The sequence below is a fragment of the Annulohypoxylon truncatum genome (genome assembly GCF_022578515.1).
Source record: "Annulohypoxylon truncatum strain CBS 140777 unplaced genomic scaffold F4807scaffold_3, whole genome shotgun sequence".
Lineage (NCBI taxonomy): Eukaryota > Fungi > Ascomycota > Sordariomycetes > Xylariales > Hypoxylaceae > Annulohypoxylon > Annulohypoxylon truncatum.
The window spans coordinates 137,806-150,888 of record NW_025953789.1 but is presented as its reverse complement, the minus strand read 5'-3'; the positions used below and the strand labels follow the sequence as shown (position 1 = coordinate 150,888).

General features: G+C 47.8%; 4 protein-coding genes across 4 annotated transcripts; all 4 read right to left on the bottom strand.

Moving 5' to 3' along the window:
* Positions 1 to 7: 7 nt before the first annotated feature.
* F4807DRAFT_408519 (TBP-interacting protein) lies at positions 8 to 2,416 on the bottom strand. The gene is made up of 4 exons (XM_047996443.1): positions 2,073 to 2,416; positions 1,241 to 2,008; positions 857 to 1,188; positions 8 to 804 (listed from the first exon to the last, which is right to left on the bottom strand). Exons 1-4 carry the CDS (start codon positions 2,214 to 2,216, stop codon positions 672 to 674), a joined length of 1,377 nt encoding a protein of 458 aa, XP_047858151.1. The 5' UTR covers positions 2,217 to 2,416; the 3' UTR covers positions 8 to 671.
* F4807DRAFT_408513 (uncharacterized protein) lies at positions 2,393 to 4,343 on the bottom strand. Its single transcript, XM_047996442.1, has one exon. It carries the CDS (start codon positions 4,158 to 4,160, stop codon positions 2,733 to 2,735), a length of 1,428 nt encoding a protein of 475 aa, XP_047858150.1. The 5' UTR covers positions 4,161 to 4,343; the 3' UTR covers positions 2,393 to 2,732.
* Positions 4,344 to 6,501: 2,158 nt separating this feature from the next.
* F4807DRAFT_456178 (uncharacterized protein) lies at positions 6,502 to 6,870 on the bottom strand (the record flags this gene model as incomplete). Its single annotated transcript, XM_048000846.1, has 1 exon — positions 6,502 to 6,870. The coding sequence occupies one exon, from the start codon at positions 6,868 to 6,870 to the stop codon at positions 6,502 to 6,504; it is 369 nt and encodes a 122-aa protein (XP_047858149.1).
* An 883-nt stretch (positions 6,871 to 7,753) lies between these two features.
* F4807DRAFT_456177 (TFIID-18kDa-domain-containing protein) lies at positions 7,754 to 8,340 on the bottom strand (the record flags this gene model as incomplete). Its single annotated transcript, XM_048000845.1, has 2 exons — positions 7,754 to 8,184; positions 8,280 to 8,340. 2 exons carry the CDS (start codon positions 8,338 to 8,340, stop codon positions 7,754 to 7,756), a joined length of 492 nt encoding a protein of 163 aa, XP_047858148.1.
* Between the last annotated feature and the right edge of the window lie 4,743 nt (positions 8,341 to 13,083).

Below are 13,083 nucleotides of genomic sequence, written 5' to 3'. Positions count from 1 at the left end.
TACTGTTCGCAGTATGGCTGATAATAAGAAGCCAGCCATACTAAACAGCAGGACAAAAGTGACAGGTATACAAATAACAAAGTCCTTCCCAAGATCAATGATCAATAGTGATAGTGGCCTTGTCTACTAATATTAAAGGGAATTGGTGAGTTTTCCTCAGCTGCTTGACATAACAAACCCCTAGTCTAAGATGAGCCATACACGCATACACTAGGAATGCTCTCCCCATCCTCCGGCTGGAACGCAGAGAATGTATGCTGTCTCTCGCGAGCCCCCTCTATTCCTGTAACAACAAAGACAATGTCAACCGAAATTAGCTTAGGTACCGATCACGTGGACTCATATTCTTTTCATTATTCGAACCAAGTTTTTTCTGAAGAAAATTGGAAGTCGTTTTGCAATGTCTTAAGTCTCAGGGGTTGGTTGTGGCGATTTGGGAAGCAACCAACCAACCAGATTGTCTCTATTGAGAATAATGTGATCTCAACCAACATAACGTGCATACATTTGGGAACTCCGAAACCCCTCCGTAACAAACGTGATTTTCCTAACCCGATTTCCCTTTTATTATTTCGCTGTTTTCCGGGTGGCCGTGGCCTTGCGAAATTAGATTATTATGACGAGTCCGGTTCCGTGGTTTAAGGCTTCCCGTCTTCCAAGACATGACGCGTTTATTGGATAAACCCGCGTCCTGTCTCACCAGCCAACAAGTCGGCACTCCGTCTTGCGTCGAGGAAAAGTTCCTCGCATTCTGCAACGTCTTTGACATCAATTTGGCTGCGGCCGTTGACTCGAGCCAGAATGCTGGTTTTCTAATTAGTAAATAGTCATGTCAGATGTGATAGGAAATAAATACCTTGCAGGAGTCAACAACTGGAGACAGTATCGAAGACTAATGCGCACGCCATGCTCCGCAATCTTATCAATAGCGGCATCGGTAATTTGTACGCCTTCTGTTGTGGCTCTGATGCGTACGATTCTCTTGATTTCCTCGGCATCGTACGGAGTGGTGGGGATGATGAGAAGTCGGGCAAGGAAATCCGGAGGGATGCCGTGCGCAGCGATAACACCGTCCGTACCACGGATCGCGCACATACCTCGGTTTGAGGCAAGAACAACAATAGGCGAAATCGTAGTTTCTAGTGCTCGGTTGAGATACGTGAAGCACTCGATATCAAGCATGTGCGCCTATAATTAGTTAGTTACCAACCATAGTATCCGTAAAGTGCGTGTGAAGTACCTCATCGATGAATAAAACACCAGGGACAAGCTCGGCCACACCCTGGTCAATGTATTTGCTGACAACTTTGTTGATCTCTCCTCGTAATTTGTCGGTGATCTCTGTCATCTTGGGCTTCATAAGTTGGCCCATCATGCTCATGATATCCTGGCCACCTTGCGGTCTAGCATTGGCGACGTCAAGGTCGTGAAGTGTAACATCTTGCACTATCTCCTTCTTCTTGTGGACATCGCCTTTGGGAATAGGAACGTACTCTTCCGCCTCAAGGTCGAACTCTGTAGCATAAGCGTCTGATCGCCCGACTCGCTTGCAGGCGCCTGTGTTTGCTTCGATATAGACGACATCTCCGACCGTAACCCGCTCTTTTTGGATGGCCTCATATATGCTTGGGTCCAGCCTCAGCTTCTTCTGGCCTCTTGCGCTCTTCAGTCCTATTAGCAGTGTGCTGATAGTCTTGCCATATCCGCCCAGCGGGTTCTCCGCCTCCTCCGGAGTAAGCTCTGTAACTTCACCCTCGTAAACCTCCTTCGTCTCGCGCACTTTCAGACCGATCGCTCTTCGGAAGTTCTCCATCAATACTTCGGTCTTCTTCACTTCGGTTGAGTAGATCTCGCTGCCGACGATAGGGCAGAACGGAATCTTTGTGCCGAGTTCGTGGCTAAGCGCAAGCGCAAGCGCAGTCTTTCCAGTTCCGGGACCACCAGCAAGCAATACACCTCGACCAGCCATCTTCTGAGCACGGATAAGGTCGACAACGACACCAGCAGCCTACACCAGACAAAAAATGCATGTCAGCCTTGCAAAGTAAAAGACAAATGATGTTAGAACGTACCTCACGAGCCTGCTGCTGGCCTACGAAGCCACCGGCCTGTTTCTCAGCTGTGCCATCGGACTTGAGGCCCAGGCCCTTAATGTGCGTGTGGGCAGCGGTGCGATTTTCGCGATTGTTGCCCTTGACCTCACTAATTTGCACCATCTTGTCGTAGGGATAGTTGTGCCGCTGAATACCTTAAAAATAGAGGTTCGGGGAAGAATTAGGAGACTTTGCGACCGTTCTAGTAGTTTATGGCAAAAGTCTCGTGATTGAAGAAAGTCATGAACGGACCGAAATGAGGCGGAGGGAGGTGGAAATTGAATGTTGGTATCGCATCAGAAAATATGAACTTATCAGAATTAAGAGAGCTTGGATTGGAAGTTGGAGCTCTGAAGTCGCGAAACTTTTCTGGGTCGCGACTACACAGACAGTATCCAGACTGTGTACGATTACTGTATGAGCATAGCTTTGATAAGGAAGCCACAGCTCCAGCATAAGGTTACGTAATCTCCAGTGTCGATTTATTATGACCTTGGACTCCCTCGATCTCCAATTCTACAGTCATTATAATTCATAAACTGTTGTATACCTGCGCTTGCAAATCCTCAGTCCTGTTCATCTATCAGAGATCAAATCTATCATACCCTTCAAGTGTATGTATGCACCATTATCGCATATCTATAGCCGTCTAAGCAAAACACCCTCTTCTTCGTCTGCATCCGTCTCATCGTCAATCGTGAACACGCTCTCGTTATCTCCAGGAACCACAACAGGTACAATTCCTATCTCCATATCCCCGCTGTCGCTTTTCTTCTCTTCCCTCTTCGTGAGAGCAACCCAAAGCGCGCTACCAACAATAAGCCCACATCCCGTAAGACTTATCCAACCCATTGTATGTCCAAACACCCAACGGTCAAACCCTGCTGCGAAGAGCATATGCGTATACATCATTGCAGTGGCACGGTTGCTCTTCTCGATAGCTAAACCGGCTGTCATGAGCATCTGCATTATTAACCCACTAGCCCCGACAACAATGAGGAGAGCCCATCTCCGTATGGTATGTGGCAGTTCAAGGCGTAGCGCAGGCTGCTCGTAATCGAGAGCAGGGGCTACTGAAAGGACGGTGGTCGTTACAATTACACACCATGTACCGAAGTAGTTGACCGATACCAGAGGATGGGCCCGCTTCCCGATACATCTAAGCGACGTAATAGCTCCAGCCGCCCCGAGAACGCCAAGTAACGCGAAGCCGATGGCTTTCAGGCGCTCGGCACTTGTTGAGATATGTTCTCCGCCAGGGTAAGAGATTGCTTCTGCTGTGGCATTAAAAACGGCTTCTGCCGTTATAACGCTCGGAGCGTCTTGTGAGGAAGAAGCCCCGGAAAAGAGGGATAACGGCCGGGTGATAAGCACCACTCCTCCCAGAGCTATAAACGACGCAAGTTGCTCCCTCCGCGTGAAGGTGTCATGGATCAATATATGACACATGTAACCAGCGATATTAGGTGCCAGGAAGCTGATGACGGTTGCTTCAGCTAACGGTATGTACTTGACGGAGTACCACATACCGTATATGCCGAAGAAACCGGTGAAGCCTCTCAATACCAGCAACCACCTGACATCTTTTGGCCCCAATATTCCATGTGGGATCCTCTTCCGCCATATGTATAGGGAGGAGAATATGGTCGTCATCACCTGCCTTACGAAAAGCAATTGTATGGGATGCATAGGTTTTTCATCAACCTCGAGCATGCGGGCAGCGAGGTTCATCAATGCTCCGAAGAACTGTGCCGTGAACATCAACAGCGGTGCTTTGTTATTCTTCCATGTTGACCTGAACCATCCTCCAAGCCCTGGATCGTGCGCCCTCGGGGGTTTCAGGGGAGGTCTGGGCGACGGGCCTCTTGAACCGACCGGAACGGCCAATTCATCTGAAGAGAGCGAATCTGGATCAATATCTACAACGGTAGAAACTTCCGACTCGAACGTATTCTTCTTATCGGATTTATCGATCGCAGTAGGGAGGTAGGGGGGAATGGTTCCATCTTCATCGTTATCGAAGACGTATTTAGTCTCGGTAGTAGACACAGAAGGCGGCATTGTCATTGATGACTTAGAGGCGCTCAAACTAGTCTCAGCCGTATGAGCTCCATACACAGCCACGAAAATTCGAGATGCAACGATACAAACAGAGCATGAGACAGATTCACGGTATAGTATATCTTTAATTTCTCTACTAAGAGGGTTTCTAAGTAGACTATTCAATGTGAAAGAAGATAAAGCAACCCACATCGGCCAAAGCTGGACCTCTCATAAGCGGGGGAATGGCAAACAATTATTAATAACAATAATTTTGCTTTGCTCCTTTGGACCATACCCGATCCCATGCAACCACAACCTACAGAAGTAGCCTGATGCCGCCGAAAGCTTGTGTGGGGACTAACCGACTTTTCCGTGAACGGGATACGACAGTTTCATCGAAAGTGGAAAGACTAAATATGCATCTCGAAGAACAGGCGCTATCGAAGACCCAAAAGTCCGTCTTGCGGCTGTCGGGAGACCTAAAGAGGATCTTCTGTCACAGTTGGATATGCAGGCCGAGGGTATGGTCACCTTTGTCCACCCCGATGTCGCGGAACTGTCAACGAATCGGTGGCTACCCCGCGTGGTCCGCAAAGCCGAAATAGTAATCGCGCCATCCGGGGTTGTAGGTCTAGGGACGATCGCTGGGTCGGTAAGGTTGCAAGATTTTCAAGGCCCGATGCAACGAAATGTCAATTAACCCAATCGTCTCAACAAACGACGAGGGTAAATGCCGAAAGTTTGAATAGAAACATGACGGATCTCCATACTATTAAACGTTAAAGGGACAGCTGACTTGAAGCAGATTATCACCTAGTCGGTTAGCTCAGGAACAAGTTCAAGAACATGCTTTGGGGAGTAGGCATAATCTCGCTCGCTAAATCTACCCCATTGTCACTGGCTACGTTTGACTCTTCGACTATAAGGTTGCAAGCGGGTTCGGCTATATCAAGGTAAATCCGATATATTCTTCCAGCTCATCCAAAGCATTGCCGAGTGTTAATATATTCAATCTGTTGGAGGCGTCCCTAAACGGGAATACGAGGGAAATGCTCGATTCAATCAATCGATATGCAAGGGACCCGACATCCCACCGATTATTGAACCGATCTTGTTGCATTATGTAAGTAAATAGAGTTATCTTTGAGTACCTATCTAGACTGCCATTACATCTTCTGAGGAGGCTTATGCTAGAGCTATCGTAGAAATACATTTAATTGGAATGACATTATTAGCTTCTAGTCTTCATTGAATATCCAAAGAAATCAGCATTATGCTAAGTTAGATAATAGACACTATTGCGTTTACTACATATAAATATATGAAGGTGATAAATATCAAGTGACACTACGAGTAGGGAGTCCTTCATATAGCCTCTAAGGGCCGGATTAGAAGGATGTGCTGGTTTTATTCTGTATCTTTGTCCAGTCTAATGTACTTTCATATTATCTATAGCATTGAGAAGTAGGTACTGCAGTTTATTGAAAGCCATCAATTCTAAGATTTAACGCTGCCGTGCCCCTATTCCCAGTCCAGCGCGTTGAAGTGATCGAGGCCACCGATCAGAGTCAGAGACGCGATTTAAATTCCTTGTCGAAACGCATTATATCAACTGTGAAAAATGTTGGCGAAGAAGAAATTTAAAAGAGGGAGAAAAACTGGGTGGTATGCTCGAACCGACAAACTCCAAAATGTATCGCGACACCAGAACACCAAGGCACAAAAAGGAGTCAAAAAAAACTTTTAAAGGCCCAGCCCGAGGTATTATTTATCGGCTCCTCGGCTACTGCGCCCCCGCTATTGGGTATTTCTTTGCCACTCCATTTCAGGCCCCAGAGATTCCATAGTACTGATAGTACTGTATTCTTTCTTCTTCTATTTTTTTTCCTTTTTTTTTTTTTTTTTTTTTTTTGTAAATGGTAATCCTGAGAGTCGAACCCTGGACCACCCCATTTCAGGGGGGTCTTTTATGGGGGTAAGACGAGGTGTCTGAGGCACTAACCAACTAGACCATTGCCAGCAAGGCCGTTGATCTGAATGCCGCCGATGGAAAATTGTCACTGTATTGGGCTATTTAAGCTTTGTCCCGGGAAGGGTGTGACTCCTGCTGCTGCCTGGGCTGCTTGACAGTGCAAGCTTTGGCCACCAGAAGCTACGACAGTGACGGAGGATACGCGGTAGGTACGCGTCGAGATAGTTCCGGTCAGGTGGTCTAGGTGTTCATGTACGTGACTGTATCGCTAAACTACACTGTGACTCGCACTCAGTCCACGTACTATCTAAAGAACCCCTATTTCCTGGACCTCATATCCCCATATCCTAAATCCCACATCCCATCCCATACACCCAACCCCTAATCAGCTACCTAATCAGACCAACTCGCAATCGCCGTCCCATTCAGGGGCACGCAAAGCCCGACTACCGTCCCGAAAGGCACCGCCCTGCCTTTGCAATCTGCTTCCGTCCACCCCGTCAAAGTGAGCTCCTTCGGCCGCTCATTGTAATCCACGCGCGCCGACCCGGCGCCCGGGATCGCGAAGTTCTGGCACGAACCCCGGCTGTACAGGAACGACTTGAAGGCGCCGGTTCTGTTGCAGTTGGCGTTTGTAGTGAAGAGTTCCGCGGAGAAGATGGCCGAGTGGTCGGGTACCAGAGTTGAGGTTGCGCTTGCGGTTGTGGCTGCGGCTGCGAAGGAGGTGAAGATGGGGATGAAGAGAGCGACGGAGGGATGCATCTCAACTATTGGTTGTTGGTGCTGATTAAGTAGTTGATGTTGTTGCTCGAGATGCGAAACTGATGCCAGAGTCGGAACTCGGGTTGTCTGATAGAGAAGGGAGGTGACAGTATAGATGTTGACTTGAAGTATTGAGATAGCTACATTACGGCCGCAGAGAACTCCTGATTTATAAGATTTATAAGACTAGTACGGATGTCTTTCCTAGAAGAGGGCATACTACCCAAATAAATCTAGGTCATGGCAAGGTTATACAAGTCAGTCTCGGTCAAACCGTCCTGTCTTAGCCAGACTGAAGACAAGTCGCAAGCAACTCGACTTGGGGCTTTTATTAAAGGCCTAGAATCCCATTGTTTAACATCGTTGATTTCTGGTAGAAAGAACTAAGACAAAAGTTCCCTGCTTCGAAGGGGTGTTTTGTGTTCCTACAGTCAGCATTCAAAGCAACATTCTACCTTCTAGATACGGTTTGCCCCAGAGCCAAGGCCAGACAAGCTCATGGTTCACAATCCTTCATCTCGACGGGTGAGGCCATTTGTTTGATCCTCGGGCCGCTTCCCCATCTCGATCTTAGCCTTACACGATAGATACTGCTGATCAAATAAGCAAAGGGGCACGCAAAGAGAGCATTCAGGCTACGTAACACCATATAGCTTGACAGAAAGGAGTTAATTTCAATTGCAAGTGTATCAATCTCAAAGAATAAGAGTCCAACCTGAACCATCGTGACTCTGGAACGCCACCTGGTATTCCGTTCCCATAACGCCTCTGCTATGCATGCAAATCTGTGGTTTCGTCATCGTCGCAGTTTGCGATAGACCACCCCGTCGTGTCCCAATAGCAACAGCAAGCACAACCTCTCTCAAATCCCTCAACGGCCTTCTCACTTTGCCGCCCTCTTCCTCTTCTTCCCACCCGTACCCTTGGACGAAGTATCGCGCGTAACAACCAGATCCTCATCCGCCTCATCCAAACCCAGCAGCTCATCTTCCGCCGCATCTTTACGGGCGGCGCCGTCCTTCGCGGCGTGCTCCTTGGCGATGTCGTCGTCGTTCTGGTTGAAGGTGCGGCGCGCGTCCTTGATCTCCTGGCGCTTCTCGATCATGGCCTTGACGCGGCCGAGGTACTGCGGGCTGCGGCGCAGCGCGAACTCGAAGTCGTCGAACTTGAGCTTCTGCCGGCCCGCCACCTGAGCGTGCCGGCTCGCCTCGAAGCACACGCCCTCCAGGAACTCCGTCACGATCTCGTCCAGCACGCGAACCGTCTCTTGAAGCGGTTCCTTCACGTCGCCGTACGCGTATAGGAGTTGACCAACTAAGGGCAGACGGGTATTGTTAGGTTTGTTTATTTGAGGTTGGGTTGGTTTCTAGGGCTATGAGATGGGATGGGATGGAATGGAGTGCGCGTACTCTCTTTGGGACTGAAGGTCTCTTTGCCGACATTCTTGCCGGCGCGAGCTCGAGGCTCCATGGCGAACGGTGAACGCGGATGGTTTTTATTGATTTAATAGTGTCGCTGTGATTAATTGACTCGTATCGAATATATCAGTTCCGATATATGTGAAGATTATGGCGCACTCGATTTCGAAATACGATTGTGGCAGTCGAAGTCGACGTTGAAGTTTGACCGAGAATGTGAGGTGAAGATGTAAGGCTGAAGAAGTCGCAACTCTGACCTCGAGGTTTGGTTCTAGCTAGTGGGGTTGGTTTAGTGTAGAACACCCCGGTCTGTGTAACGTCTTAGCTGGAATTTAGCTTGCCGTACCCACTCCGTACCCCTGCTTTTCACGTGCGGGTTATCATCGGAGAAATCATTCTTACGTAACTAGGTAAATCTGGCGACAGTTGAATCAACATTCGAGTGACGCATCTCGTAGCTTGACAACCTCACATATCTACATAAATCGATTCAAGGTCACTCCACTTTCGCGTATTTGACACAGGCATCCTTCTCTTAATAGCAGATAAAAGTCGCCAAGATGGTAGATCCAGCCCCAAGCTAACCTATTCACTACGTTCGGGTCGATAGCTAATAGTCAATCATAGTCTGCGCTATTCAACTTCCAATCCCTCCTGCTCGTCATCCTCCTCCTTATCTGCACATGCGCCTACGTACACCAGATATTCCCGACGATTTTGGACAAAAATAAGCAAGGGTAGGTCGTCTACCGCCCAAATGATATAATGATTATACTGCGACGAAGACTAAACGTAAGAATTACAGTTTTATGGGCATCTTCTGGAAGGCGGCTAGAGTAGGGGAGAGGCTAAGTCCATATATAAGTTTATGCTGCGTTTTCATGGCGGTAAGGGAGACATCATAGATCATATCTCTTTATACACTCCCTGAACCTGGCTAATGGCGACTAGGTCTCGATGGTGGTTGGCAACTAGATCGATTGATTGCCTTTCAAGTGTTTCGCATAAGCCTAATGGAGTTCGGTTCGATTCATGGAGTAAAAGGGGCAACGAGGAACTGGGTGAGGCAAGCGCGGTAATACATTGTGAATAAAAGGGATACCTACCTTTCATACGATAATGATTCCGACTATATATCTGTCGAGTCACTCACGAGCATCCATCGGTTCTGCAACGGCAAACAATCAGTCTGTCCACGTCTCGTCATTCCGCGCCAATGGTTGATCCTGTCATGGTATGTTTGTGTGGCATCAGTTGTGTACCCCCTATCGTCAAATGGCATACTACAAGCGAAGATGGCTGGTGTACAAGTTTACCTAGCCGATCCGATGGACTCGGCCATTAGGTTCATTTAGCCCGGCCATGTACCGAATGAGGTTTCTAGGTGGTGAAGATTACGACGGCAGCATCAAGGATACCCACCAATATGTCAGGGCTAGTCATCGCCCATCCATCTATAATTGCAAAGTTGATAGAAATATCCATTACTTTCCTCCTAGACTTACATGACTAGGTGGCAAACCCCCTATTTCTAAATCCCGAAAGCACGCTCCTCCTACATAGCTCCTGTCAGCTTTAATCCGAGCACTACAGATTGCTTGGGCCGGTGAAAATTTCTATTTGACTTTGGGTAGCATTTCTCCTTTCTTTCTTCCTTTACGGAAGTGACTATCGTTTCTTTCCCCTGAGAGAAGTGTCGTGTTACACTACATTTTTCAAACTTTGCCATTATTTATACAATACTGCTTACCTCATACAACCATCTCCACAACTAAAAGGCGCATTTTATGTCCATGGCCACCCTTACATAGGTTATAGGGGGGCGTTGAATGTATTATATTAGAGGCAATCCCAGTCCATAGTCGTGATAGTATTGGTGGTTGTGTACGGCAGTTCTGAGAATTTGCATATGAAGACACCCAATCGATATGGGTGGGGTGGCATTCATAGGATTGATGGCGAATTGTTTTTGGCCATAGTTAAGTATCATACTAAAAAGAGGCTTGCATGTCTTACTCATGCTATAACTTATATAATGCTGCAATTGTCATTAAAGTCATGTTGTGTTTAACTAGGACTTGGTGATAACTAATATTATGCACGTGGCTGATCTGTCCTGATTGGACTCCCGAACAAGAGGATATTCAGACAAGATTTTGTCGATGGCTGACTGATCTTAGACAGTATACGGTGGTAAATATGTGATGAAGATGTGGCCAAGGCGTGACGACGATATGCTGACGGCAGCTCTTGAAATATTCTTACACCCTCAGCCTTGTATTAACTGCATGTCAGATTACGGTTTTACCACCTTATGGAGATCGACTTTTTGTCTTTGCGACTGAGCAAACCCCTATTCCCGGGCACCGGGGAACAGGCGCATAATTAATAGATGCAAACACGGGGTTGTACTCGATCCTTCGGCCTGTCTCCGGCTCTGTTGGAGGATGACTTGCATATGGCTATAGACTTGTGACGTCGCACTACCTTGGAAATATATGTATTTACCTGAAAAGGGGGATGTTATGTCGTGCTGTCTTGAGTTACAGTGGGCTGCGGAGGAAATTGAAATTGGTCTATCATGCAAATTGATATGAACATGTTCATAGACAATTGCGGTAGCGCCTCGATAGTTTTAGGCGTGATGCATTTACTAGATGCACTATATCGAAACTAAGACATCAACAACTTCGAAAGCGGAGAGCATAAAATTATTGAGATTCTAAAATCTTCGACGTCATGATTAAGCATCTAAAAGAAAAGATGTTAGATTCTGGGGAGTGGATATGTCCGATTTCGAATAGCTGGGAGCGTCTAATACGGATCTAGATAATGGAGGCGGAGATCGTCATTCTCTATTTAAATGGTGGACGGCGATGTGGACGTTCTTAGTTAATCTGTTAGATGAGTAATAAGCAGATTCCCGAGGGCGTTACGGGATGCGAAGCAAGTGTCATTGCCTATCCGGCAATTACGCCGCATCGTAAGCGGGAGCCAGCAGAGCTTAGTGGCGTCTCATCCGCGCCCGCTCCGTTAGCTCCTCCATCTTACCATCTGTCAACTTGGCCTAGAAAACTTCCTAGGTAGGCAGTCCGGAGGAAGGCCCTTCGAAGGAGTCGGTATAGCCGTATCAGCCGCGGTTCTATGTTTTTGCACGGGATTGTCCGAGCAGGAGAGGGTTACTTAGTAGTAGTTACTAGTAAGCTATCCTGAGTCCCTGACTCGCAGACTCGTACGAGGTTCTTGCCATTCACGACTAGTAGTAAGTTGGTAGTTAGCGAATGGGTTAGGGGAGACTTCAGACTCGAACTCTACATGTAATCATGTAGCCATGTAGTCTCCTGGCGAGCTGCAGACTCAATTGATACATCGTCCCCGAGGGCGACAGTTTCAAGACCTTAGTTAGGTACATCGTGCCTCTGATGTTATCGTGCAACTGCTGATGTCGCGGTAACACCAGAGTAGCAAACATGTTACATGCCAGGAACGAAAACTTGACAGGCCAGGTTTCAACGAATAAGATGACACGATAGGGCTCTTGACTTTCCTATGTTGGCCATATGTTCGTAACCGCGCCAACCCGTAAGATCAATCTAGTAAACGGACAGGTCAGTTTGATTTACTACTAATGCTGGAGCGGCTGTCAAGCTGTAAAGTTGCTTTTGGCCATGACTCAAAGAGTCAAGACAACCCCAACACAGCGGTGCGGACGAGGCGGACGCGGCGTTCCAGCTTCTCGGAAGGTGAAGCTGGGTATCCGCAAAGGATGGTGTGGATGTGCTATGGCGGTTATTCTTTTTCTTTTCGTTTCACTCGAGTCTTATCACAGGTCGGTGGCATCTTTAAGGTACGATTCCTGGGTAAGCGGCATGGCGCCGGCGCTGGTAGGCTAGTTGCGTGCGTTTCCAGCAAGCCCGCGCTGCTCGGTACGGAGTAACAATCCTACTTCGATCCAGGGGTACTAGCTAGTACCCTAGTGGCTGCAGATGTCTTGTATTCTTCCGCGATAGTCGCTGCAAGGAGACACCTTTAACTGCTTGAATTCCAGTATCTCCAAGTATCAGAGACCGCTACCTCGTTTCCACTCATTTAGACCGCCGATTCCAGCCCCGTTAGCGGGCGCAAAAGCTGCAGAAGCCGCTCGCCTCACTTTTTCTTAAGCATCCGTATTGAAAATTAATATCGAACGCATGGCCATCCACGCAACAGGTTGAATCGTGAAGGAGCAGAATGTCCCAAACACTCCCAAAATGTCCCAATTGCAACCAACTGGCATTACCCGCCAGAAAGGAAACTGGGACAACATTTCATCCATCCATCTCATACATATTAGTACACCGCTAGGTACATCCTATCAGCTTAGGTGAATCGGAAGTCAACACATTCCTTCCCGGGCCATATGTAGTTCACACCATGATCGTCGTCAGACTCGTGGCAATCTCATGGTCGTTCCTTTGAACTCCAGTCGCTCTCCTCACTCCTCATCCAACGCCCAACGCCTAACATTGAAGGTTTCCGGCCGAAGCACCGCCTTAGGTCTTAAGTATTGCTTATTGCCCTGCTACATATACATATACATATACATATGCCTACTACCTACATATCCGAAAACATGCCCACTAGGTGACTAGTAGCAGCCCATATTATCACCGGCCATCTTGACTCTAGGCTCAATGTTGGGTTGAACCGTACAGCCATGGCACTCACCGACAGGTGCATTGCTTCTACCGCTGCCGCTGCCGCCGCTACACACCACGACTGGTCATCTGGGCGACAGGTCATCAAAACACCTACT

Coding starts and splice junctions, on each gene's coding strand:
- F4807DRAFT_408519 (XM_047996443.1), bottom strand. CDS start 2,216: ATGGTGCAAATTAGTGAGGTCAAGGGCAACAATCGCGAAAATCGCACC. Junction 1,189..1,240: donor GTGTTTTATTCATCGATGAG/GTACTTCACACG, acceptor AACTAATTATAG/GCGCACATGCTTGATATCGA. Junction 805..856: donor CAGTTGTTGACTCCTGCAAG/GTATTTATTTCC, acceptor TTAGAAAACCAG/CATTCTGGCTCGAGTCAACG.
- F4807DRAFT_408513 (XM_047996442.1), bottom strand. CDS start 4,160: ATGACAATGCCGCCTTCTGTGTCTACTACCGAGACTAAATACGTCTTC.